The following is a 25831-nucleotide window of genomic DNA, read 5'->3' on the forward strand; positions in this document are numbered from 1 at the left end:
CTTACTGTTAGTTTCACTTACACACAATGTACCTATTTTTCATTTATTAATCTCATTTGTAAATTCATGCTCTTTACCACTTGCATTCCAAGTCACAATTTTCATATGCCCTAGTCATCACTATGTGGTTGATAGAAGCTAATGATAAAAAAGCTAAAATTACTTTTATTGAGATTGCCAGTAATAATAGAATCTTGCAAGTCTGTTTTTGATGTTGTTCTTCCTCCTTGTTCAGTGAATTATGGAGGCACCTGCCTGAGCCATGTCATATATAGCATTCCTTGCAAACATTGAGCATAGTATCAGTCAGTTTTTATTCCTATTGCCTGTATGTCACAAATGCAGTTAAAAGCCAGTTTTACTGCTGATAGGCTCATGTTGTTCTGAACAAACTAAGATCTCTTATCTGCAGACTGCCTTGTAATCTATCGTACTGTTTCCCTGCCCTCCATCAGCCAGTACGTGTCTGCAATCTACACAGAGAATACCTCCAAGGAAACGAAAACTGATTTTTAAATCCTAATAATACATTTTTGATATTACATGAAGTTTGGTAAGAGTATTGCTTAATAATTTGTAAGGGATAGAACCATACTTTTCTACATATCCATGTTTAATTCCATTTCCTATCTCACTAGGTCAGAAAAAGAATAGGGGACACTCTCTCGTTCACCTCTTTCTGTTTATATTGTGAAAATATTGTGCTGTTTGCCAGGCAGTTATTTCTTGTGAGAAGTGAACCTTAGTGAGATGAGAAGAAAAAAAGAGGAAGATGACCTTTCCAGGCAGGAGCTACATCAGAAGGCATCCTTTAAAACTGTTCGATACTCACTAATACTACTTATATTAAATCTTTTTGTGCACGTGTTCATCATAATGGAATAATTTTACAAATACCTCCTGTTCCTGCCTTAGGTTGCTCAAGAAAAGAAATAACTGAGCATTGGGAATGGCTTGAACAGAATTTACTACAAACTCTTTCTATCTTTGAAAATGAAAATGATATAAACACTTTCGTCAGAGGAAAAATACAGGTATTGTTTTTTGGTCTGTTCAATATATATGTGACTAGGAGAAGCTAATATATAATGGTATTTTACATCTGATTTTCTTGTGTGTGTACATTTTTTAAAGGATGATTTTCCCAACAGTGTAATATTTTTTGCACAGTCAATCAGCAATGCTAGTATTAAATGATATTCATAGGAAGAGGTTCAGATTGGTATTTTAAACACATGCCAGTTCCAACACAATTTCTAATATGTTGATGGAGTAATACTGTCACTTTCTCTTACACACACATCCACACATACCTTATAGAGTTTGACTGTCATTTTTGAAAAGCAGATTTGCCTTGCAATTTGGCTGCTTTTACGTAGAAGAATGAACCCAGTCTGGTTTAGCAGAGACTAACAAGTTATGAGTAACACGTGGATTTTTACTTTCTCATCCAAAAGTTTATTATGTGAAGGATTAATAATGTGAGCCTCTTGAACTGGTTGGCACTCAAATGTCTTTGGATAGCATTAGCTTACCTCCAGAATCTTTTGAATAGTGACCCTAGCAAGTGTCTTGCAACGTTGTTAAATCTTATGAGATCGATATTCTATTTTCATAGGTGATCTGCAGCTGTGGCATTTGTTTGTTTATTTATTAAACATTTGTTTTCTGAAACATAGCATGAAATTGTGCGGTGGTTTTCCATATGAATAGGTTGCTTATGTTTGGAATATGTACTAAAAGGGAAAATTATAATTATTTAAGATTTGTCTTTAATTCTTTTATTTCTAAATTAATGGATCAGTATGTGTACATTTTGATAGGGATTGTAATTTAAATACTAGAAGTGAAATGCAATGGTTGCTTTGAGAATTCCAAGTGGTCCTATATGATCTACTTCAGGGTATCATCGCAGAGTACAACAAAATCAATGGTATTCGGGAAGATGATGACACGGCCAAATTTAAGGAAGCAACAGTGAAGTTCCATAAATTGTTTGGGATGCCAGAGGAGGAGAAACTTGTGAATTATTACTCCTGCAGTTATTGGAAAGGGAAAGTCCCACGTCAGGGCTGGATGTATCTCAGCATTAACCATCTGTGTTTCTATTCTTTTCTCATGGGTCGAGAAGGTAGGAATGAATGATTTCTTACTCAATTATTAACAGGTGCATTTATTACAAATACTCAGTATGTATGATTTAATGTTGTCCTTATTCTCCTGTGGTAGGAATTGGAGGTAAGAAAATAAGTATTGGAATAACAAGCATAAGAAAAGGTGGTTTAATCAACTGAACAAACTACACTGTGCTATTTCACTGAACATATTTTTTAATGATTAATATTACCATGTATAGTAAGTCATACAGAAGGAACAGCATACAGTATATATAAAATGCTGAAGCAAAAGTTAATTTATACTTAGTTAATTTAAAAGTTAATTTATACTTAGCTGACAACATTATTTAAAAAAAAAAGGTTTTGCACCAAATAACTGCAGATAATTCATGGACATATATGTATGAACCCTTATTTATTCATGTTAATATTTTAAGAGGTTTATAGATTTGAATTTTAATAAAGGTCACTGATATTCTGTCACCAGGATGATTACCTGTATTTTTAGCACATGAATTGATTTAGCTCTATTTAGAGTGGTGGATCCTTATTCAAAATTTATGCTGTGTGAACTAATAAGTGCTTAAGTAATTTAAGGTTTGTATCATGGTTGCTTTTTTTGTTAAGCTTTTTTTGGTTTAGTGTACAATTATAAAATGATTTGATCCTTTATCAGATGTGTGTAGGGGTAGGTTTTTATTAACTAACTACATTTGCCAGTCAGATAGTGTAGTAAATATATAGATTTATCAGATACTCATGCAGATGGTAGACAAATCCTTTCAACCGATTACTACATAGTACTAGTGACTCAATCAGTTGAAAGCACTGAAACTAACATTTGAGAAAACTTTCAAAGGACCGGACCATAAATCGGTATTTACAGCAGTTGTATATATGTGAGTGGTTTATCATTATTGTAACACTTTTTAGATTTTGTCATCTGTTTTTTGAATTTGAAACTATTAAATCTTATTGTTTCTGCTGAAGCAATATTTTTCTTTTAACAGCTAAACTTGTCATCCGATGGGTAGATATCACCCAGCTTGAGAAGAATGCAACTCTGCTGTTACCTGATGTGATTAAAGTTAGCACAAGATCCAGTCAGCATTTCTTTTCTGTGTTTCTCAACATCACTGAAACATTTAAACTAATGGAACAACTTGCTAACATAGCTATGAGGCAACTTTTGGACAATGAAGGCTTTGAGCAGGACAAGTCACTCCCCAGACTTAAGAAGAAGTCTCCTAAAAAAGTATCTGCCCTAAAACGGTAGGATTTGGAATCAGTTGCTATAGTGCAGCGCAAAGTAAGCAACAGCCCAGATATACATTTTTACATAGTTTTCTCTTACTTTAAAGCCCGTGAAGGGGTTGGAGGAAGTGTTTTCTGGGGAACATCTATGAAATTGAAGGATTTGATTAAAAGAACCAGTGGTACAACAGCATTCCATATTCTCCTTTTTATTCACACTGCCAATAAAACACAGCAAAAGCACTTTTCATTTCTTCAGCCTCCAGGTTCACAAAAATGGTTTACAGCCATCACATTGCCTGCTGTTCCATTGGAAGAGCAAGGTCTTCCACATATATACTGTTTCAAAAATATGAGATCGCTTTCCTCTGAACACTAACTTCCTGCTCTAACCAATTTTAACATGTATAAGGATACAGATTATAATACTTGTTTAACATAACCTAGCTCTTACTTAACGTTGATAATTGGAAGGGCCCACTCCTTAGTTGATGCAATCATAAAGTGTGACATCACATAATCTCTGTTGATTTACAGTCCGGGTGTCAAACTCGATCGCGTCACGTGACATATCGTGACTGCCTTTTCAGAGCTGGGGTGGGTGTCGCCTACATGTGAGGCATCCGGCCCATGGGCCACCAGTTTGACAGGCCTGACTTACAGCAACAATTGCAGCAGTTCCAGTTGTCATCATTAGGGGAATCCCTGGTCACTGTAGTGTTCGGCGGTCATATGATTGCCATTTGCAACCTCCTGCTGGTTTTCCCATTGACTTGTTGGAAGCTGGCAGGGTTGGTTGCAAATGTTGAATACGGGTAATCCTTGACTTATGACCATAATTGAGCCCAACATTTCTGTTGTTAAGTGAGACACTTGTTAAGTGAATTTTGCTCCAATTTATGACCTTGTCACAGTTGTTAAGTGAATCAGTGCAGTTGTTAAATTAGTGACACTGCTGTTAAGTGAATCTGGCTTCCCCGTTAACTTTGCTTTTCAGACGGTCACAGAAGGTGATCACATGACCCTGGGATACTGCAACCATCATAAATATGAGTCAGTTGCCAAGAGTCTGAATTTTGATCACAGACTGCTTTTTCTTAAGTCTTCCATGATCATCTAAAATAAGGGTCAGCAACATTCTGGCCAGAGGACATGGTGCTGCTGCCACCATTTCTGGGGGACAATTCTCTGTATGGAGCAAGGTGGCTGTTGAAGCAGAGGTGGTATTCAGTAGGTTCTGACCAGTTCTGGAGAACCGGTAGCAGAAATTGTGAGTAGTTCAGAGAACCAGCAAATACCACCTCTGACTGGCCCCGCCCCCATCTATTCTCTGCCTCCCGAGTCCCAGCTGATTGGCTGGGTCTTCTTTTGTTGCCCTGCACAGGAGAATGGAGCTGGACAGTTTTGTAGTAACCTTCCCCCTGAAGTGGGTGGGAATGGAGATTTTGCAGTATCCTTCCCCTGCCACACCCACCAAGCCACGCCCACAGAACTGGTAGTAAATTTTTTTGAATCCCACCACTGTGTTGAAGCCATCTCTAAAATGGCTCTGAGACAGTAGAATGTATTTTTGTTCTGTTTCCTGGGTTGAGTAAATATATTTTTGGGATCACAAGCCAGATGATTTTGAGTGGCAGGCCATATCTGGTCCACAAGCAAAAGATTGCTAAACCCAGATTTAAAGACTTCCTCCTTTGTCAAACCATATGTGATCCTTAATTTCTTCAGTAAGAAGCACAGGACTCTAAATCAACACCTCTTGGCTTTCAGGAAAGCGACTAAAATTGTTTCTTTTGGATGTCCAAGAAAAGGCTCCTCAACTCAGGCTCATCACTGCTCAGTACTCTGCTCAGTTAAAGATATTATATATTTTTCTGGTGTCTTATTTTTTCAGTAGTTGCCAGTAGAATAGTTCTTACTATTGCTAGGACAATTAAAGTCTTTCTTATAAATGCCAGGAGGTAGAGTCAAAGCGGAATGCTATGACTACTAGACCAGCTTATTACAATCTCTGCCCTCCATACATGTCAGGACAATAGCTTGTAGTTCTATGGCTTATAACTTAACTCATTTGTAGGGATGTAGGTAAAAAAAATGTTACAAATTTGCTTATGGGTACAGATAGTCCTCACTCATTGACAGTAATTGGGGTAGGCTTAGGGTATAGTACTACAACTACCACTACCACTAGTTAAACTACTAATAAACATGTTAAGGCAATTTATGTTTGTTTTAAGCCCTGTTAATATAAATGTCATAATAAATTTTTATATGAAAAATAGTTTTATAAAGAATATACTTTGTTATTTATTTTTAGTGCAGAAGCAAGAACTGTACGAGATGTGTGCATGTAATTGGAATATTGCCATTGAAATCTGAAATGCTATTTTTCAGGGATCTTGATGCCAGGGCAAAAAGTGAAAGGTACCGTGCTTTGTTCCGGCTTCCAAAGGATGAAAAACTAGATGGACATACAGATTGTACTCTGTGGACCCCATTTAATAAAATGCACATTTTGGGTCAAATGTTTGTCTCTACAAATTACATTTGTTTCACTAGCAAAGAAGAAAATCTCTGCAGTCTCATCATCCCACTTTGGGAGGTCAGTACAAAACATGTTGGTTTTATTATATTGGGATTACTATGAACATTCAAGATACCTGATCAAGGCAGGGGCCCAATCCACAAACATGGCTTCATCAGTGATACCTGAAGGCTTGTTTGGAATCTTCTCTGGCATTATAATATGGTACTAGGCCCTAATCCAGCTGGACTCCCCTGCTGGTCTGTTTTTGGCTTTGTAAAGCTTTTTGCTGCTTGTGTGCCTCTTTTATGGTGGACATAAGGGCCTACTGCATCCACGAGGTAGCCCATGCTCGATTAAAGACTCACATGTTTTTTTAACAGTGTCATCAGAGAGACAGAGCGTATGGGTCATTAAGCAACTCACTTAACAATTGTCACCACTTGCAAACATAATGAGCAGACTTTATTATGGTTGTAGGTAAAAGATTACTTGTACACATGGGTGCTCACTATTCAATCAATAATCCATGCGTTGTTACCCCACTTATTGTACCACCCATGGCATCACCCAATTGTCACAAATTTTAATTTTCTCTTTGATCGAGAAATTATAATTTACCATCGGCAAGGTCTAACTTGGACCAGCAAGTTGTCATGTTTCTTGCAATAATGTGAGTCTTTTTCAAGAAGAATTTGAACACTGAATTCATGTTTATGGATTCATTTACAGACATATTATGTAACAGAAGATCTCTATATTTTAGACATACTATTTTATCAATAAATAATTATCATGAATTAACTATTATTAATATTTACATCTAAAGTATATATAAAAACTACTAAATAATGCAAAGAGTAGAATATGATGACTATGGAGACAATGAAATATTACATATTTGGATTATTTAATCTTTCCTTATGCAATACTAAAACAAGCGTGCTGAAAGTTTATAATGCTGCCCAGGTTTCTAGAATTAGCTTCTATAATCACCCAAAGCAACTGTATAGCTTTTTTCTATATTTAAAAACTGCAATTATGCTGGTCTGACCAAATTAAAGATTGATGTAGAACTGCATCTTCCAGTGTATCAATTCATTTAGACTTTATTTTGGTCCTTCTATTTCCATGTGTACCATTAGGTGACGATTGTTGAAAAGGCAGATAGCTCAAGTGTTTTGCCTAGTCCATTGTCTATCAGCACTAAAAACCGAATGACATTCCTCTTTGCCAATTTGAAAGACAGAGACTTTCTAGTGCAGAGAATTTCTGATTTCCTCCAGAAAACTACTTCCAAAATTTATTCTGAAAGAGAGATTTCTGGAAGTTACAACAGTTCAGATGATGAGGTGAGTAGATAGTCACTTGAAGTTTAAATTGATTATATAATTATTAACCCAGGTAAGGTAATTACACTAAATCTTAATTTGTACTTTTCCATTGTTTTTGTTTTGTTCTAGGCCTTTGGGTTGGTCTTGTTTCTGGTGATTGCCTGTTTCCTATTTCTAGTGGTTACTTCTAGGACTAGTCCCTATTGTTTTCTTGGAAACATTTTTTGGAAGTGTTTTGTCATTGCCTTCTTCCTAGTGCTGAGAGAGAGAGAGAGAGAGAGGAGAGAGAGAGAGAGAGGTAGAGTCATTCAACTAGATGTTTTGTGACAAAGACAGGAATTGAATTCATGTTCTCCATGAGTTTTCTACCTTGGTGTTTTTAATAACTATATCAAATTAGCTCTGTGTACTACAAACCATGATTTATCGTTTTTTATAAGTTAGGTTGGGTTTTGTCTTAACGCGTGCTAGTTGAATGATAAGGTACATAACTATAAATACCAAATCATAGTATTTGGTTTTTCTTGAAGGATTTTCAACCAGTCTGTACACCCAACCCAACATAGTAGAGAACAGAGAATCTTTCATATTTAATCTCAGCCTTAGAACCATTATTCTATAATATGTATTGCCTCTATTTTTGAACAGTTTAAAAAGACTGTTTTAAGATTGAATCTGAAGAAAAATATTCAGATTCACAACCTATCATCTTGTCTGAGTCCATAAAATGCCAACCGTTGATTTTTGAATATTTTATCAGCTTGCAAATAAAATGCAAGGCAGTAAAATTCAACTAAGTATATTAGTTGAACATTTATGTAACATATTTCTAAAAGCTATTTTGTGTGCATTAAAAATAATTTGAAACACAGAATTAATCTTTAACCATTTAAAATGTTTGATTTTCTTAATTACCTGAATGATTTGTTTGCAGATGTGTCTCTTTCTGTCTGTAACTGATTTATCAGTAGCTGAAAGTTATAAATACTTTCTCAGTCAGGAAGCCATCAATAGCCCTCTGTTTCTGCTGTTGTCTCAATAGAACCATAACCATCTGCCTAGCTTGTGATGCAGTAATTTTAATACAGTTCACAAAGCATGGTAGCAGATTAGAAGCTTATGAAAGTCTATTTTGAAGTGGAAAATGATTGGAGCATAAAGGTACTTAAAGCAGAATTCTTACAATATGTAACAGGAGAACGGCAGTCTTAAGATGTTCAAGCTTGTCATGGAAATGGCATACTAATAGTGCTTTCAATTTGGTGGTCTAAGTTGAATCATGATCCCTGTTACTCCAGTTGTCACTGATAATGGAATGGAATGATATAAAATAGAATAGAACAGAACAGAATAGAATAGAATTATTTATTGGCCAAGTGTGATTGGACATAAGGAATTTGTCTTGGTGCATATGCTCTCAGTGAAAAGATACATTCGTCAGGAGTCAAGAATAATAAGGTACAACACTTAATAATAGTCATAGGGTACAATAAGCAATCAAATCATACTAGGAAATAGTAAATATGAATCGTAAAGATACAAGCAGTTACAATCATACAGTCACAAGTGGGAGAGGAGGGGTGATAAGGAGTGATGAGAAGATTATAGTAATAGTAATGCAGACTTTATAAATAGTTGGACAGTGTTGAAGGAATTATTTGTTTAGCAGAGTGATGGCATTTGGGAAAAAAACTGTCCTTGTGTCTAGTTGTTCTGGTGTGCAGTGCTCTATAGTGTCGTTTTGAGGGTAGGAGTTGAAACAGTTTATGTCTGAGATGTGAGGGGTCTGTAAATATTTTCACAGCCCTCTTTTTGACTCATGTAGTATACAGGCTCTCGATTGAAGGCAGGTTGGTAGTAATTTTTTTTCCAGTCCTAATTACTCTCCGGAGTCTGCGTCTGTCTTGTTGGGTTGCAGAACTAAACCAGACAGTTATAGAGGCACAGATGACAGATTCAGTAATTCCTCTGCAGAACTGTATCAGCAATTCTGTAGTTCACGTATTTTGTTAGAGAACTGTGAGCTAACTTGTTTGGTTAAAATCAGTTCAGCACTGAATTCAAAGAAACCTGTGCCAGATCTCACTTCTAATAGTTTTGTAAGTAATGAGTCATTCATAGCAATTAGTGGCACACAGCACCTGCAACATCACAAAATGGTATCCGTTGACTTCCAAAATAATTTAAAAATATTTTAATGCTATCTAATTGATATGAGATGGAAAACTTGCAACATTTCCAGCTTTCATTAAATTTTATCTACACTGCTCAAAAAAATAAAGGGAACACTTAAACAACACAATTTAACTCCAAGTCAATCACACTTCTGTGAAATCAAACTGTCCACTTAGGTAGCAACACTGATTGACAATCAATTTCACATGTTGTTGTGCAAATGGAATAGACAACAGGTGGAAAGCATAGGCAGTTAGCAAGACATTCCCAATAAAGGAGTGGTTCTGCAGGTGGTGACCACAGACCATTTCTCAGTTCCTATGCTTTCTACCTGATGGTTTGATCACTTTTGAATGCTGGCAGTGCTTTCACTCTAGTGGTAGCATGAGACGGAGTCTACAACCCACACAAGTGGCTCAGGTAGTGCAGATCACCCAGGATGGCACATCAATGCGAGCTGTGGCAAGAAGGTTTGCTGTGTCTGTCAGCATAGTGCCCAGAGCATGGAGGCTCTACCAGGAGACAGGCCAGTACATCAGGAGACATGGAGGAGGCCATAGAAGGGCAACAACCCAGCATCAGGATCGCTACCTCCACCTTTGTGCAAGGAGGGACAGGAGGAGCACTGCCAGAGCCCTGCAAAATGACCTCCAGCGGGCCACAAATGTGCATGTGGCTGCTCAAACGGTCAGAAACAGACTCCCTGAGGGTGGTATGAGGGCCCGACATCCACAGGTGGGGGTTGTGCTTACAGCCCAACACCGTGCAGGACGTTTGGTATTTGCCAGAGAACACCAAGATTGGCACATTCGCCACTGGCGCCCTGTGCTCTTCACACATGAAAGCAGGTTCACACTGAGCACATGTGACAGACGTAACAGGGTCTGGAGAAACCGTGGAGAATGTTCTGCTTCCTGCAACATCCTCAAGCATGACCAGTTTGGCAGTGGGTCAGTAATGGTGTGGGGTGGCATTTCTTTAGGGGGCTGCACAGCCCTCCATGTGCTCGCCAGAGGTAGCCTGACTGCCATTAGGTACCGAGATAGAATCCTCAGACCCATACGTGAGACCATATGCTGGTGCAGTTGGCCCTGGGTTTCTCTGAATGCAAGACAATGCTAGACCTCATGTGGCTGCAGTGTGTCAGCTGTTCCTGCAAGACGAAGGCATTGATGCTATCGACTGGCCCTCCCGTTCCCCAGACCTGAATCCAATTGAGCACATCTGGGACTTCATGTCTCGCTCCATCCACCAATGCCACATTGTACCACAGACTGTCCAGGAGTTGGGGGATGCTTTAGTCCAGGTATGGGAGGAGATCCCTCAGGAGACCATCCGCCACCTCATCAGGACCATGCCCAGGCATTGTAGGGAGGTCATACAGGCATGTGGAGGCCACACACACTACTGAGCCTCATTTTGACTTGTTTTAAGGACATTACATCAAAGTTGGATCAGCCTGTAGTATTTTTTTCTACTTTAATTTTGAGTGTAACTCCAAATCCAGACCTCCATGGGTTGCTAAATTTGATTTCCATTGATAATTTTTGTGTTATTTTGTTGTCAGCACATTCAACTATGTAATGAACAAAGTATTTAATAAGAATATTTCATTCATTCAGATCTAGGATGTCTTATTTTTGTGTTCCCTTTATTTTTTTGAGCAATGTATTTTGAAATTTTGTCCAATCATTTTGTTTGTAATGTTAATTTTATTTTTATGGCATCCACAATGCAATGCAGTGAGTGATACCTTTCACCTGAAAGGTGTCTGAACCTTTTGATTTACAAGTCTTTTTTTTCCTCCGGACCTATTGTTTTTGCATTTCATTTTTAAAAACATAAGTTGTTGGAAAACTGTAAGGTGAAATTTTTTTTTTCTTAAACATTCTTCTATCTTCTTTGTCTTCTTGATGATCTTGGTTGCTCCCACGATTTTTCTTCCCCAGTTGTTTTCAGGATCATAAGTGGATAAGTAATTTTAATACTACAGGGTTCCAAAGAAGAAACAAATAGAAGAAAGTATGGCATTATTTCCCTAGCAAGATAAGAAACCGTAAGGTTGTGAGAATTTGTTGGGCCAGTCCTCTGTATCAGGGTTCCCCAATCCCCGGTCCATGGACTGGCACCGGTCCGCACCATGCCAGAAACTGAGCCACGCAAACAAGCAAAGCCCATTTGCTGGATGCAGACAGTACATGAAACCATGCCCCCTCCGGTCCATGAAAAAACCTCTGTCCACAGAACCGGTCCCTGGTGCCGCTCTATATCAATTACAGTATGTTTCATAAATATGATGGCACTCAGAAAGGAAGGGGAAAAAAATGTTTGCTGCAAATTGTTTCACCGCAGAACAAAAGATTTGCAACACTACCATAACTTCATTGCTTTTATAAGCTGTTATTTTGAGAATGTTTCTGGATATGTAACTTTAAAGAACAGCTTAACATAGAGTTATTATGGTATAGCTATACTGTGTATTAGAAAATGTTCAAAAAATATTTCACGAGAGCATTAAATATTTTGCTTAAAGGGAGAATGTGTGTTTCTTCAAGCTTTGTTTTAAGGCCAGAATTTCAGTGCTAAAATCCTCTGCAGTTTATCTGATTCTCAGTGATTTTATATGGATCCATATTTTTAAGCAATTACTGTGCAGATCTCTTAATTTGGATTAAAGGCTGCAGGCAGCTGATACAAAGGTTGGGTGGGGATAGTCTTCCTGCTTTTGGACTACAAACACATTTGGCAAAAGTGTACTTTTTCTGCCGCAGTGCCTTTCATCCTCAGCTGCTTGAATTACTCAGGCTCAGCACTAAAAGTGGGAGGAAGGAGGGACGGGCAATATGACAAAAGTATTTATTTATTTATTTATTTGGTTTGTCAATTGCTTACAAGATAATAGGTATAAGTAAAAACATAGTTATGAATACATTGATACATATAAGAAAAAATGGATCCATATAAGAAAAAGTATGAGCTAAACTGTTTCCTACCTTAAAGCTTTTAAAACGTGGGCACTATTATCCTAACATAGGCCCAATATTGGTTCTCATTTTTTGGTTCTGTCCATTACTGAGCTCTCTATGAAGTATGTGGACTCCCCATAGCCAGCCCTCTTCCCCAGTTTCTAATTACATGAAGAGGCTGGGGAACTGGTAGTGTTTATCTTTGAGATGAGAAGAGCAATAAAGGATATGACCTCACTCTTAAAATATCTGACAGGCTTTCACAGAGGAAAGCTCAAGATCTGTTTTTTTTCATGCCAGAATGCAAGACATGGAATCATGGATGTAAGTTACAGGAATGCAAATTTAAATTGTGTTCCTGCATTCAGACAAATATTAGCTGTTTGTCAGAGATGCTTTAATATGGAATCCTGTGCCAAGCAGGGGTTAAAAGTGATGCTGTGTGATTCCCTTCAGGTTTATTCAAGGGCAAGTAGCGTCCTTTCATCAAGCCCTCAGAGAAGCCTGAACTCTGAGGTGGATGGAGACCAGCACTTCAACTTGAATGGAAACAGTGTCCCAACTGTAACACAGGCCCTAATGACGATGTATCGTCGGCGTTCTCCAGAGGAATTCAACCCTAAATTAGTAGGCTGATTATTATTTTTTGTTCTTAGTCATATAGCAAAAATGCTGTCCTTGTTCATTTTAAAATATGTGAATGTAAATTATATCCGCACGAGTTTCTTGATTAGGATGTTGGATGAAGTCAGTTTTGAAAAATATTTAAGATCTTAATTAATTTAAACTTCATAGTATAATATCTGCCTATTTAATAGCAATATATCATAGTGCTTTACAGCCCTCTCTAAGCAGTTTTACAGAGTCAGCCTCTTGCCCTCAACAATCTGGGTCCTCAATTTTACCCACTTTGGAAGGATGATTCAACCTTGAGCCTGGTGGGATTTGAACTGCCAAATTGCAGGCAGTTGATAGCCAGCAGAAATGGCATGCAGTACAGCACTCTAACCACTGCACCACCAAGGCTCTATACTAAAAAGTGTGTGCCACAAAGCATAATCTATCTGTTGAAAGAGTTAAGTAGCAGATAAGACTAGTCAGATATACCATTCCCAAATAAAATTAAGGAACATAATTAAATGTCCGGATGAGAAGAGTTATTTCATCATATTTGGACACAAGATTAATGGATTTTATTACATAGGATGGTTTCCCTGTGTATTATATGCTGTCATATCTATTACTTTTAAGGCAAAAGAATTTTTGAAAGAAGAAGCTTGGAAAATGCATTTTGCTGAGTATGGCCAAGGTATCTGTATGTATCGTACAGAGAAAACAAGAGACCTTGCATTAAAAGGTATTCCTGAAAACATGAGAGGGGAACTCTGGTTGCTCTTGTCAGGTAGGTGTCAGTAGGTAACATACCTCTAGAAGGCCTTATCAGCAGTTGGTTTACTTGTCCTTGGGGATCACATACAAAGTAGGAGATCCAAGTGTTGGCTGCAAGCAAATGGGAAGCAATAGTTGCATTGCTAAGCATTTTTATTCAGGAGAACATTTCTCTGATTTAATCAGAACTAATTTGGTGATACCAAAGGTGCATTTTTTCAAGAGGCAGCTGGACTTTCTTGTTTTTCTTTGAAGATGACTTCGCTTCACATCCAAGAAGCTTCTTTAGCTCTGACTGGATGGTGGGGAATGGAAGGATTTATACTCCTTGCAGACATTTGCATTCTTTTAGTGAGATGTTAAGTCTATCTGTGTCTTTAAGGTCACCTGAGTGATGCAAATGGGTGTGGAGCCTTCTTGGAACTGTTGAAAGGGCTGTGTTGTAGACTGAAGATACATGATGTCATATCCCTTCCCCTCTGTTGAGAGAGGGCTATTTAATTTTGATATAGATGCTTCTTTGACCCCTCTTTCACACCAGTGGTCCTTTCTGTACAAAATGTGGACTTCGCTGTCTTCAAAAGCTTATTGGATAAGAAGCAAAACATCTTCAAAGAAAAACAAAAAAGTCCAGTTGCCTCTTGAAAAAAGCACCTTTGGGACAAGGATGACCTGGGTGACTGAGCATCTCCATAGAAAGATAATTTGGTGATAGATTTGTTTAGAATTGCCATAAATAAATAGAGATAGAAATACAGAATCTAAATAATTACTTTAAAATGTTAAGATTCTCCCCTTCCCAAATTATGGAATGAGTACTGTAATTTAAGACTGGATAAACTTTGTAGATTATCAAGAGAAAAGCACACATCTTAGTATGTATTTACATTGGCTGTTGAAGAAGAGCTCCACTGTCATCTTTAAATGAATGTGTTCATAATATGCTCTTCCATATTAGTGTGTTTGTGTGATATTTTGGTTCATTTAGAATAAACATTGTCACCCAACAAACTATCTTAGGAAAAGAAACAGATTAGCAAACACTGGCAAACCAAATATCTGGCAATAGTTAATCAAAATGTAGGATTTTAATTAAAATATTATATTTTCATAAAGTTGGGCCCCAAAAAAACACTTTAGATGCACCCAGAATTTTGGACATATAACATTTTTAAAAACTTTATATGATTAGCATCCTCTCATAAGATACAGTGTGTTTCTGTTACAGCTTTAAAATGAGGGTGTGTGTCAAATAATGAATTATATATTCTTAAAAGTCAGCCGATCTCTTGAGCATGAGAATGATCTGAGCAGTTAATTATTTTTTTTACATTTTTTATTATAAAGTATTATAAAATGCAAAATACAAAAGTAAATAAAAGAGCAGTGAGAGGGAAGGGAAAAGGGAAAGAAGTGAAGAAAGGTAAGCAAAAAGAAAAGAAAAAGAAGCATTGACTTCAAACTTTCTCTGTTACAGTAGAATAGGGCATTAACATCAAATCACAGCTTTTCGTTTTTCCATAATAATATGAACAAGTCATTTCTATAAAGATCTATCAATCTAATTTATAAAACCCAAAGTCAAAGTTCCATTCTTTTCCACATCAAGCACAAAATTCAGAAGCGGTTTCCATGTGGAAACAAAAGTACTTGATCTGTGCAGTTAATTTGATTCTTGGCCTACATCTGTAATCTCTATATTTGTCAATATACTCATTTGCATTTCTAGGAGCAATTAATGAAATGGTTACCCACGCTGGCTATTATGAAGACTTGGTGGAGAAATCTATGGGGAAATACAATCTTGCAACAGAAGAGATTGAGCGGGATTTGCATCGCTCTCTTCCAGAGCACCCAGCCTTCCAGAATGAGATGGGTATTGCAGCTCTGCGGCGAGTCCTAACTGCATATGCATTTAGAAATCCAAACATAGGATACTGCCAGGTATCATAAAATAGATTATTTCACTCATTCTAATGCTTTTATTGTTTAGTTCAGTGCTGGCTGGGGAATTCTGGGAAGTCTACCCATCTCAAAGTTGCCAAGGTTGAGAAACACTGGTTTAGTTGAATTTTCAGCTGAGGACAGACCTTGAAAATTCAGATTGTCTGTATAACATTGATGCATGCTACCTAATTTAGGTACAAATTTATAATCCATACATCTGCAGCTTTGCCAAGAAGTGTACCACTGATAGTAGACTTTGATTCAGGAGGATGGGCTTCACAAAGGGAACACAGTATATATAGCATCCAAAATACTTTTTATTCCCAGCATACTGTGTTGTGAGACTTTGAGAAAACTGATAAAAGAAAAAAAAGTGCGTTCAGTTTTTGCATATTGCTTCATTGTTGTCTCTGCATAATGATCTTTTTTGTAGTATGTTACTTTGCAAGTTTTCAAGGACCCCAGTTGATAACAAAATACATGATAGTAAAGTGTTTAACAATAATTTAATTGTCCAATGAAAAGGACTGAATTGAGTTTTGCTGAAAGAGATTACAGAAAATTTAAACTTGGCCTGCCTTGGGACATTATCTAGAACCAGTGTCTCAAACTCAAAGTCTTGCATTAGCTTTATTAGTACTTTAGCTCAAGGGCCATAACACTAAAGCTTTTTAATAGAGTAATATAAAATTCTGTAGGAAATTTAAAAGATGCAGGTTTTTTTTGTTCAATTCCACAAACTGAAAAGTTGCTCAGTTGCAATTTCTGTCTTCTATTTTTCCCCCAATTAGTACTGTGATTTCTGCTAAAAATGACTGGCCCAAAGTAAGTTTTTTTGTCTGAGAGTGAATTAGAACCTGAGTTTCCACAAATCTCATCTAATACCTAAATCTTTCATTACACCATCTTGCTACCATGGTGGTCCATTAAACTTAGATGTAGTAAATTTATTAGTTTTACAAACAGATCTATCTGTGAAAGCTGCAAAGAGGCCATGTTACTTTGGCTATTGAAATTGTATTATTTTTCATTAACCAGAATAATATAATCTAGAAAATCATCCCTGCTGATAGCTGCCCAAAGGCTCTTTTCCTTTTCCTTTCTATTCTTGCTAAGTAGAGTGATCTTCCTTCTTTTTCTTCTTCTCTTCTCTCTTTGCCTAGCTGAATTTTTTCTCTTTCTTTCCTTTGCCTATTAAAGAGCTTCTGCTTGGTTGTGGTTGTCTATCCCTTTACTTGCCTAGCAAAGAGGATCACATGGAAAGGTGCTCATGCGCCTCATGCCAAACCCCGCCTCTTTCCCTTCCTCAGGGAACTCCAACTTCCTAGTCAGTCATCCCTGAGCAAGCCTCACTTTCTACTGCCTTTGCCTGAGAGTCCAGCCCCACTACAGAGGGAAAGAGTTGACAAGAGTTCCCAGGCAATGCCATGGTTCATTGTGAGAGGTCTTATACACCAAGGAGATGGTTCAGGCCCAGGGGTTGGCCAGAGGTAAACTGGTAAGCTACCACTGCCAGGCTACTTGACTTCTTGGATAATTTTCTGTGCCTTGATCTGTTGTCCCTGGTCATGTTGGGCAGGCCTCTAGCTCTCACAAACTATGATTTAAGGCTACAGAAAAAATGACTTAGAGGGCTCCATGTTTCAGTCCCCTGAGCTATAGGTTTGATTAGACAGTACATGTCAGTTATATAATGAAAATTCTGGGTACTCTTGTGACCCAGCTAATAGATGTTTTAAAATAGAAATTATATCTATTGGAAGAATGTGGGGAGCAACCAGTGGGTCACCTTATTCACAACAGCAGATCTGAAATATTTTTGTCATAGAACATTTTAAAATGTTAAGATTACCTTAACTCTAACATATATTTTCTTGGACATATAAGGGAATTGTTTGAGCCCCCCAAAATGTTCTTTAAAGGGCAGCTGGCAGATGGGAAGAGCTGTTCACGCTGAATTGAAAGTGCTTTTCCCTGTTTTGGATCTCAACATTGCATAACATTTGTATCTTCCTGTCTAGTGGAGGAAGCTCTTGTTCAGGATTCCAGTCAGCCATATATTCCGAGAAGGCTCTTGTGATCTTTATTATCTGCTGTCCTTTCTTGTTTTCTTTTCTGACCCCCAATACCTAACATTCTGTTACTACTGAAGATGCTTTGTCTCCACAAGGCAGTTTCCGGGAGTTACCACCTTTATTTATCTTTGATTCCCTTGAGTCAAACCTGCTGATACAATCATCCCATTTCTCCACTGCCTGTTTTGATGAATGGCCTTCAATATTTGAAAGTTGTCCTGTTAGAAAGATTAACATTGGAATAATTGAGTACTTTATAACTGACACTAAGAAAATAAAAACTGTGGAGTCCATGGTGCTCTCTGAGCTTGATTGTTTGCTTGCAGACACTAGGTAACATCAGCAAATCAATAAGATATTTTTCCTATTCATGTTTTATCATCCCCCTGTAGCTTTTTAAAACTATAGTTAATTCCTCCATGATTTTCCTGTGAGAATGAATGTTGGAGACTTTTGTTTTAAGTCTCATGAGAAATGTTTTTGCAATCTTAAATCATAACAAGTTGCTCATCATATGTCTATTGCTTGACAGAATCTGTTATGAAAAATGTATCAAATTAGATAACTGTGTCTTAATTATTTTCTAGGCCATGAATATTGTTACATCAGTCCTGCTTTTGTATGCAAAGGAAGAGGAAGCATTTTGGTTGTTGGTAGCTTTATGTGAGCGTATGCTGCCAGATTACTACAACACAAGAGTTGTTGGTATGTTAATAGAACTAATAATTGGGAAATTATTTAAAACTATCAAAAAGTTCAATTTGAGCTGCAGGTTTGGATGTTTGAAATCATTGATATGGAATAATAGTAGAGCTAGTTAAGTAAGTAGTGAACTATGTTACATTTTTATGCTTTCCTATTTCATATCACAGCCAAATATAAGGTATTTTGTTCTTAGTGTGTAAAATAAATCCATGTTATTTTTTTTAATAAACTGTAGATATTGCTAAAGTTGCGGTAATTGCCTGGTTACTTAAATTGGAAAATAATTATTGAAATAGGCTATTATTAATAACAGTATTTTTATTTACAGTTATGCAAATCAGACAAGTTAATGCATGTTTTAAAAGACCTCTTTTCTGAATGAGAACATAATGTAGTTTATAGGTAGACAACCTCTTGTCACAAGATGATTCGGGCTGTAGTTTCCACAGTTCTTCCCATTGGTCATGTTGACTGAGACAGATGGCAGACAAAATTCCAAACACCTGAGTGAACCAACTCAACCCAATTCAGTATGCATTAACTGGAAAATGCTTCTACTTCGTTTTCTTGGATGGGCGTGAATACATATTCTGTTGACTCCCGTTTTGCTTATCAAATACTTGATTATGCCTTACAGGTGCTCTGGTGGATCAAGGTGTGTTTGAAGAATTAGCTCGGGATTATATCCCACAACTCTATGACTGCATGCAGGATTTGGGAGTCATTTCAACCATCTCTCTTTCATGGTTCCTCACACTCTTCCTCAGTGTAATGCCCTTTGAAAGTGCTGTTGTGGTGGTAGATTGTTTCTTCTATGAGGGTATAAAGGTGATATTCCAGTTAGCACTAGCTGTGCTAGATGCAAATGTAGAGAAGTTGCTGAACTGTAAAGATGATGGTGAAGCTATGACTGTGTTGGGAAGGTAAGTACTCTAATAGCAGATTTTCATTCCATTCAATTACATTCAGAGTAAGTCACTCCTTGAAATTAGTAATTTTTGCATTGCCAGAAGTTTTTCATATAACACAGCTTAGCTCTTAAGTGGAGCCTTTTGGCTTTTGATGTCCTTTCTTACTAATTTGTCTCTGCTAGCCACTTTACTTGAGTGTTTATTTTCTTTTATTCTTTTGTAACTCATTTAATTATAAGGGGCAGTTTTCTACAGAGTTAAGTAATTCCTTTAGCGTGGCATTGTCATTCCTGGCTACAAGTAATGCCCAAAGAGAGATCTTGCCCAGCCTTTTTGCTAGAGGTTTTAGAATAAAAATTTCCTGGGATTTCATACATAAAAAACCCATAGTTTTCTCATTTGAAGGAGGTATATTTGAGTACCTCCTTCAAATGAGAAAACTATGGGGTTTTTAAAAATATTTTTGAACAATTGTGGCTTCTGTTACACTTAGTAGACAATTTAATAACACATAGGCACATATCCCTGTCTCAAGTTCTAACTACCCTGTTTCTTCAACAATACGGCCTCCCTCAATAGGAAGTCCCAGCATGTTTTATAGGCATGAAATGAAATTAAGCCCCTCCCCCCAAATTAAGGCCTATATTAAAACATGCAAAATGGGGGGAATGGTGGTGGGGCTTGCTGTTAGGAAGTACTTTTGTTGCACACCCAGATATGGTGCTAGCAGCCTGCATTGACCCCGATATGAAGTGCCCCACCAATGCCAAGGTCACCATTCAAGCCATCACCGCCTGCCCGAAGATGCAAGGCGGGGAATTAAGTCACCCCCGAAGAGACGGCCTAGCCATTTTTTCAGGGCTCAAAAAAAATAAGACCCGGCCTTATTATATGAGAAACACGGTATCTGTGCATCACTCTGGAATGGTTTAAACCAGAAAGCTATTTAAACGTGTGTTGTAAAGACTAAGCTTCAGCACTGTTATGACTTTTCATGTGACTGTCTAAAAATAAAACATTTGTTGATGTTTTGTTTCTTGAACCACAAGTACGTGTCAATACACTGCATATATTTCCAAAATGATAGAATGCTGGTAATAATATTTAGCTTGCAGGGAAATCCCTTAGTGTAGATTAGACATACTTAGAATAACGTTGGCCTGTTATTGCCAACCTGGCCCAAATCAGCTCAAACTAACTGCTACTGTTCTTATTGTTAGCAAGGAATGCTGTGGTTAGGTATGACAAAGGCACTTTCTCTGTCTCTTTACAAAGTGTTGGAGAAAGCTTTGGTTGAACAAATCCATGATAGGTGATGGAAGCCTGTATTTGTGGCCCATTTTGACCATAGCCCATGGAAGACTGTGATTTGAAATACAAGAGGATTAAATGAGCATGAAGTGACAAAGAAAATAAATATGCATTTTCTTTACAAACAAAGAGGAAGGAAAATATAATAGATCTGAACGAAATTGGTGAACGCTGCTTGATGACATAATATATGGGAAGAAGATAAGAGACTGCTTGTTCTATTTCTCCACTGTGTGTAATGTTTACCACGAAAGAAAACAGCATGATGGGCATACATGTACCTTCCTTACTTTGCCCATTCTCCTTGCTTTACATTCCCCTCCCCCACTTCACTACCTCTTTCCCTCATAGCATTCAAGTATCACTTAGGTGCAACCATAATGTGTATTATAAAGGTAATACTGTAGTAATAATGGTCATTTTATAGCACTGGTGCAAGAATAAATATAGTGATTTTTGTGAAACAATTAGAGCTACTTAGAAGAAACATTTAAAAATATTCTAATGTAATTTCAACCTTTTGCAGTATGCTTGTGTGAATAAATGTACGATAAATTGAAAGTGGAATATCATGTACTTTTACACTTGAATTAAAATGTGTTATATTATTATTTTTTCTTGACACCTGTAGGTATTTAGATAGTGTGACCAATAAAGACAGCACCTTGCCGCCAATTCCTCACCTTCATTCACTCTTGAGTGATGACATAGGCCCTTATCCTGAAGTAGATATATTTAGGCTCATCAGAACTTCCTATGAGGTAATTTCATAAACATACTGGTAATTAAACATGAGTAGGAAAAAATACACCTACCAAGCAAATGACTTGTCAGATTCTAGCTCTCTCCTCCCTTTGTCCTCCAAGATGTGTTAGAATGTCATGGCAGTTATCTAATCTAGCGAGAAATTCTGAGAAAAGGGACACGGTGGCTCAGTGGCTAAAACGCTGAGCTTGTCGATCAGAAAGATCAGCAGTTCAGCGGTTCAAATCCCTAGTGCCGCGTAACGGAGTGAGCTCCTGTTACTTGTCGCAGCTTCTGTCAACCTAGCAGTTCGAAAACATGTAAAAATGCAAGTAGAAAAATAGGGACCACTTTGGTGGGAAGATAACAGCATTTCATGTGCCTTGGGCGTTTAGTCATGCCGGCCACATCACCATGGAGTCATCTTTGGACAGTGTTGGCTTTGTAACAGAGATGAGCATCGCCACCTACAGACAGAAATGACTAGCACGTATGTGTGAGGGGAACCTTTAATTTTTAACACATGGAAATGAAATTGGGAAAGCTGTTCAGCACAGAAAGAACAGGAATTACTTTTGAATTATATGTAGACAATCCATAACCTTTAAGAGGTATTTTCTTACCTGAAGATATAAACAAAAATGACCATGGGGTGGGGAAGCAGAGGTAATGGAAATGGCTTCCAGGATCCTGTTGGCTTTCCCATTGCTTTTTTGTAGGCAGCTGGCCGAGAGTGTTGAAAATCACAATTACTTAGCTGTACAACATTGCAGTAGCCACAACTTTGAAAATACAACTGGTGTAAAGATCTTTAAGATTTCAATTATGTTGGAATAATGTACCCAGATTTTGAATGCATTCTTTAAGTTGGCAAATTTGAGGTACTTTAATTCAAAAATTTGTGTGCTATGATACGTTTCAAACAGACAAACAAAAAGGAGTTTTTAGTACTATATAGTTGCTAAATTCTCTTATCTGGATGAAAGCTGTTGAAATTAATAGCATGCATTCTTGAATATAGGATTGCGTTGCTAGTGATTGCAGGATTATTTATTTGCTTATTTATTTCTCCCACTGTTATTATTTTTACAAATAACTCAACGCGGTGAACATATCCAACACATTTTCCGTCTCCTATTTTGTCCACAACAATGACCCCATTAGTGGATTGGGCTGAGAGTGACTGTCCAAATTCACCCAGTTGGCTTTCATGATAAAACAGGACTTTCCTTGCTTTCTAGCCTGTACCTTAACCAATACACCAAATTGGCTCTCTGGCAACTGGCTTGTCTCATTTGATACATAAATAGAAGGGCAACACCAATGAGGATTATCCATGTATGATAATTTGAATGGAAGTCCAGTTTCCATGACATTAAAAAGGCATAATAGCACTGACAAGCATATATAAGACTCTAATTATTTTCAGATTACATTTAGTATGTAATCTATGCATTAGTGGATTTAAAGATGTTATAAATTTACATCAAAAAGAACTGTGAACCTCTTCTGCACATCTTCCTTCTTTCATATCTTATCCTTATGGAAGTCATAACCAGAACAATAATAGTAGTAGTAGTAGTAGTAATAATAATAATGCAGTGTATATTTTGTGGCTGTTTGTGGTCTTTTATTCACATCTAGAAGAAATAGTAGAGGGTCCAAGAGATCTACTGCATTTGCAACAGAATGACCTTGAAATACTGACCTCTTGTATCCTTGCTCCACTCCTTTTCTAGCTGAAGGAAAGGAGTAGTCCAAGATCTATCTATTTATCTATCTACCTATCTATCTATCTATCCTCCCCACTCTGTCCCTCCTACAAATATACGAAGTTGTGATTTCTGTGATATGTATCTAGAATCTAAATGCTTTTAATTGAAATGTTTAAAATATATTGAAATTCTTCCTAATTAATTTTGTCTTAGATATATGACCTTAGTATTGCAACTAAAATCTCCTATCCTTTTGGGCATGTCAGAATATATATTTTAATCTGCTATTTAAAAAAGGAAGATGTAACTCCTGATTTTACATTTAGTCATACCTTAAGTCACATCTTAAGTACTTTATTTAGGTAATGTCTAAGTGAAATTGTCTTTTAGTGTATTTTGTATCTTAATTTTTGCAGGAAGAATTAATGTTATTTTTTTTTCTATTAGAAATTTGGCACCATTAGAGCAGATTTGATTGAACAAATGAGATTCAAACAAAGGTTGAAGGTCATTCAAACCCTAGAAGATACTACCAAACGAAATGTAGTAAGTTCTTGGGAGTTTTGCTCTTTGAATTTTAATATTAAAGATAAATACATGTGTTTAAAGTTTCTCCTTTTTATATTTTGAAGGTACGAACCATAGTAACTGAAACTTCATTTACAATAGATGAGCTGGAAGAACTTTATGCCCTTTTCAAGGTAACCTTCAAATAGCTGTCTTGTATCTATCTTATTTATAGCAGATACCACATTTCCTTTTTCTTACGAAGTTCAACTTAATAGTTTCTAAAATAATTTAAAGAGACCAAAATGTGCTACTGAGAAAATGTTTAATTTATAAAGCAGAACATTTTCACTTCCCCTAATTGTACAAGGATATGGTATTTAAATTACACTTTAAAATACTTATCAGGATAATAAACGTGACTGTTTATCGTTATGTAGATAATATTTTTGTGATCGTAATTAACAAAACAAAGGGACACCGATTAATTGTTTTCACCCTGAAAAACTATCATAGCTGCACGCTTGCTGTAAAACCAGATTTGAAGTTACAGATTAAATTGTACTCAGAATACTCACTGGACTTGAAGATTCAGCTTTGTTTTAAATCAACTACTGTAGTAAATCTCAAACAATAATATAAATATTTCTGGGACATATGGCAATTTTCTCTGTCTATTTACAAGGCAGGTATAAATAGAATCTATAATCAGAAGCACACATTATAGTATTCCTCTAGGCCAGGGGTCCCCAAACTTAGCAACTTTAAGAGTTGTGGACTTCAACTCCCAGAATTCTGGGAGTTGAAGTCCACAAGTCTTAAAGTTGCCCCATATGGAGACCTCTGCTCTAGGTTTTCTAGGCAACATCTTTGTAAGCCACCCGGAGTCATTGAGAGAGAGTTGAGCGGCCATATAAATTTTCTTAAATAAAATAAAATAAACATATAATGGGCTTTCCTTCAGGGTATATTCATTGTGAGATCAACTAGGCTAAGTGATATTAACAGGTGCAAAGTGATCTTGTGAGTTCCATACTCAGATGGGGATTTGAACTTGGATCTTTCCATTCCAGACCAACATTTTAATGCTGGGTAACTTGGGTTTCTAGATTAGGTCTTGTCCCATATGTATGAAATGACACCAGTCAGTGAATAGGAGGACAACAGTTTTGGAACTTAATAACAGAAAGGCCTGTGATGGTAGAAATATGTAGGAGAAACCTTTCTAGATGGAATTTGTCTTGTTTCTATGTCTATATTTACTTCCAAGTGCAGTAGAACCTCCGGTCACAACCATAATTCATTCCGTAACTTTGGTCGAAACCCGATTTGGTTGTGACCCGAACCTAATTTTGGAAGTTTGGCGCTTACAAAAAAAAATGGAATGGAAGGGGAAATTGGCCACGGGGGGGAAAAAACTGTGGATTTTTTTTGTCATAACCCGATTTGGTTGTGGTCAGAATTTGCTTCTAACAATACCAGCACCAGGCAATATGAAAACATTTTTATATTAAGATGTTTTTAAGCTGCATAAACTGTGATGGGAGAAAGTATTGCTGAAATAACTGTAGAGATGATAATAATTTCACGTGCCTTATTTTTCTATCAGGCAGAACATCTCACTAGCTGCTACTGGGGAGGCACCAGCAATGCTACTGACCGTCATGATCCAAGCTTGCCTTATTTGGAACAGTACCGCATAGACTTTGAGCAGTTCAAAGGGATGTTTACTCTTCTCTTTCCTTGGGCATGTGGAACTCATTCTGATGTTCTAGCTGCACGCTTGTTCAGATTGCTGGATGAAAATGGCGATTCCTTAATTAACTTCCGAGAATTTGTCTCTGGACTTAGTAAGAACAAAGTTGCTTATCTAACGGCATTTGGCTCTCTTATTATTGTCTGGCATGCAATCATTCATGAAATAGATTTGCATTATAAAAGGTTATGTGTTTGTTATTTTTTTGTAATCTCTTAGTAGAAATACATCCAGAAGTGGTATTCAGCAGATTCTGACCAGTTCTAGAGAACTGGTAGCGGAAATTTTGAGTAGTTCAAAGAACCAGCAAATACCACCTCTGACTGGTCCCGCCCCCATCTATTCTTCTGTCTCCCAAGGAGAATGGAGTTGGAAAGCAGGTTAGTGGGGTAGGGAGGGAA

At 37.1% G+C, this 25831-nt stretch overlaps 1 protein-coding gene across 6 annotated transcripts in view; it reads left to right on the forward strand.

Annotated features, from left to right (window-relative positions):
- TBC1D9 (TBC1 domain family member 9) overlaps window positions 1-25831 on the forward strand; it is a 50723-nt gene that overhangs the window by 18377 nt on the left and 6515 nt on the right. For all 6 annotated transcript variants that reach the window (XM_026698085.2, XM_026698084.2, XM_087936118.1 and 3 more), the window contains 14 exons: window positions 916-1034; window positions 1903-2131; window positions 3128-3389; window positions 5766-5973; window positions 7041-7247; window positions 12827-12997; window positions 13622-13772; window positions 15489-15703; window positions 18369-18486; window positions 19124-19409; window positions 21340-21469; window positions 23615-23713; window positions 23800-23868; window positions 25284-25524. In XM_026698085.2, coding sequence (XP_026553870.1) covers window positions 916-1034; window positions 1903-2131; window positions 3128-3389; window positions 5766-5973; window positions 7041-7247; window positions 12827-12997; window positions 13622-13772; window positions 15489-15703; window positions 18369-18486; window positions 19124-19409; window positions 21340-21469; window positions 23615-23713; window positions 23800-23868; window positions 25284-25524 — 2505 coding nt within the window. The remainder of the gene's footprint in view (window positions 1-915; window positions 1035-1902; window positions 2132-3127; window positions 3390-5765; window positions 5974-7040; window positions 7248-12826; window positions 12998-13621; window positions 13773-15488; window positions 15704-18368; window positions 18487-19123; window positions 19410-21339; window positions 21470-23614; window positions 23714-23799; window positions 23869-25283; window positions 25525-25831) is intronic.

This window comes from Pseudonaja textilis, chromosome 6 (assembly GCF_049901715.1).
Source record: "Pseudonaja textilis isolate UNSWEBS1 chromosome 6, rPseTex1.2, whole genome shotgun sequence".
NCBI lineage: Eukaryota > Metazoa > Chordata > Lepidosauria > Squamata > Elapidae > Pseudonaja > Pseudonaja textilis.